This window comes from Palaemon carinicauda, chromosome 35 (genome assembly GCF_036898095.1).
Source record: "Palaemon carinicauda isolate YSFRI2023 chromosome 35, ASM3689809v2, whole genome shotgun sequence".
NCBI lineage: Eukaryota > Metazoa > Arthropoda > Malacostraca > Decapoda > Palaemonidae > Palaemon > Palaemon carinicauda.
This window is the reverse complement of record NC_090759.1, coordinates 53822174-53824673: the sequence shown is the minus strand read 5'-3', so window position 1 is coordinate 53824673 and position 2500 is coordinate 53822174. Positions and strand designations below refer to the sequence as shown.

General features: G+C 36.2%; 1 protein-coding gene across 1 annotated transcript in view; it reads right to left on the bottom strand.

The window, feature by feature from the left end:
- Positions 1–2151: 2151 nt before the first annotated feature.
- The window catches only part of LOC137627295 (uncharacterized), a 918-nt gene continuing 569 nt past the window's right edge, over positions 2152–2500 (bottom strand). Inside the window, exon 2 of the mRNA XM_068358376.1 lies at positions 2152–2431. Within this exon, the coding sequence (XP_068214477.1) occupies positions 2269–2431 (163 nt within the window). The 3' untranslated portion in view covers positions 2152–2268. The remainder of the gene's footprint in view (positions 2432–2500) is intronic.

The window sequence follows — 2500 nt, the reverse complement described above, 5'->3', positions numbered from 1 at the left end:
GGAAAATATTATGTAATTTTGGATGAAAATAAAAATGAATAAAGATCTGATTATAGGCATGTCATAAGTTTTAAAGATTTAAAGGTCGCTCATGATTGGCAGGGATAAGAGACAGGTCGTTTCGAGGTCAAGCAATGAGAGAAGTGTATAGATATATAATTTTTATTACATTATTTAAGGATTGCGTAATTCACGAAGACACCATTAAACACCAAGAAATTATTTATATATTAAAGTAAGATATTATAGACACATGCGCAGGGCTTATGCTCCTCTCCACCTACCCTAGGACCCTGGGCTCATAAAGATTTAGGAAATAGACCCAAAATTCCATCAATAACTCAGAGGGACAGGGTGGATGTAGTGCTTATCAAATTTATCAATCAATGAGCGGAATTTTTGACCCAGTTCCTGTAAAGTGTGAGTCCCAATTTTTCCACTGACCTAGCATGACTCTGGAAGAAGAAATTTCTATATATTTTGACATCTAAATTAAGGATCTTATTTTTTTAATCCATAAACTGATCTTAGATTCACATAAATGATAAGAGCAACGCGAATTACCCGAAGGTCTGGAAGATTGTCATAACTACACTTCCTATCATTGATTACAATACAACATTCTCTAGATCTCTCGACTGATTTCTGAAACTCTAGACGAATCAACTAAGGAATTCCATTTTACAGAAAAACTGATCGATTCTTCACTTCAAGATAGTATTATAACTCGAGATCAAGACTCCAGCCAACGTATCTCTGTATCTGAGTCTAGAGGTTCTTTACCTGTCCGTTATCACCTAACATCTTGCTGGAGTGGCAAGATGAAAGGCTTGGTTTTGAAGGTTGCCTCACGCACAATTACAGAAGAAAAAAAATGGTCTTGTGTGGGATTATAAGTTCATCATGGTGAAAAGTCGTGCTGAAGACGAAGTCTGACAAAACTCTTGGAAAATTTTCTTATTCGCCTGGGTGAAGGTCTTTTATAGTCCTTAAAAAGACAGTTAAAGTTATGTAGATTTTAATAAAGTTAATAAAAGACAAGTACTTGAATACTAGAGGAGAAGGAGATTGGACACGTGAAATAACCTAATAATATGAATTGTAATAGTAATTAAGTGACTGATTATTTCAAGAATTAAATGTCACCAAAAACAAAAATTAATGTTTATCTTTCATTGAGTTTCGAGTTCACTATAAAAGCGTCAGTAAGAACAAAAGGTCAAGTTATTCAAATTACTTTAGAATCCGGAATACAAAGAACAACAAACAAAGTTTTTAAATTGAATGAAGGCTCCGAAAACAGAATGAGATCTCACCAACAACAAGAAATGAAAATATTCAGGTTGTAAAGGTTATTAAAGGCCACTCATGAGGGGCAGAAACAAGGGACAGTGATCTTGCTCTAACTAGCAGAACAATGCCCTAGAGACTGACCATATATTCATATGATCAGCGCCCAAGCTCCTCTCCTCCTAAGTTAGGACCTAAGAGGGTCGGGCAATGGGTGTTGAAGATTCAGCAGATAGACCTATAGGCTACCTCAAACACATCCCTTTCTTATCTCACAAGGATGGTGAGCTTGCATCGACCAAAGGAACTAACAACTTTGAGCGCGACTCGAACTCTAGTCTGGCGAGCACTAGTCAGGGACGTTGCCACATAAGCCCCCCGTTTAAAGGCATCTTTTGATGTGAGTAATAGAATTTATAAGACGCACTCGATTTTTATTCAAAAGGAAGTTTACACAAGAATTAGATACTAAAGCTATGGAAGATACAAGGAAAAGAAATGGATTCAAATCAATTACACTAAGAGGAGCTTATGCGTCAACCAACTGGCCATTCAATCTTTCCACTAATATCAGTAGGTTTGCTGCTCTCAAAAGCTGGGAAGTAATGAAATTATCTAGACTTCAGTTTACAACTAGCATCATTCAAACAAGTTGTAGGAAATACCTTTTCTTCAGTTGATTCTATTAACCAACACTACTAGGGACTATTCTTTTCCCTTCGCTGATTTTTTCTTAATTTCATACAAAACCAAATACTTTCTAGAGAATAGAATAATAGTTTCTTTACTTCTGTTTTCTCTATGATTTCATGACTTTATTGAATTTCTAGGATAAGAGACTACAGTTTTCATGAGGAGATCGTTTTATTTGTTATGTAATAAACAACAATAAATACAATGATATATGTTTTCGCTGAGTTGTATCATATTCAATATTTACAGTGAGGTTTGTTATATTGATTCGAATTTCGGAAATTACTATTTTTCTGCTTCTTCTTCCTCGGAAGTGAAGGATCCCTGGTTTCCGTCAGCAGCAACTCCGTCGTGGCTGACGGGGACGGCGTTGGACTCGACGATTCTGTATCCGTCTTCGTCAGCCACATATTTGATGTAGAATTCCTCTCCTTCAGGTGAGGTCCAGCTGAGGAAAACCAAAATATGTTATTGAATGATAAAGTGTGTTAAGAGCTTACGACTTCAAGCTTGACGA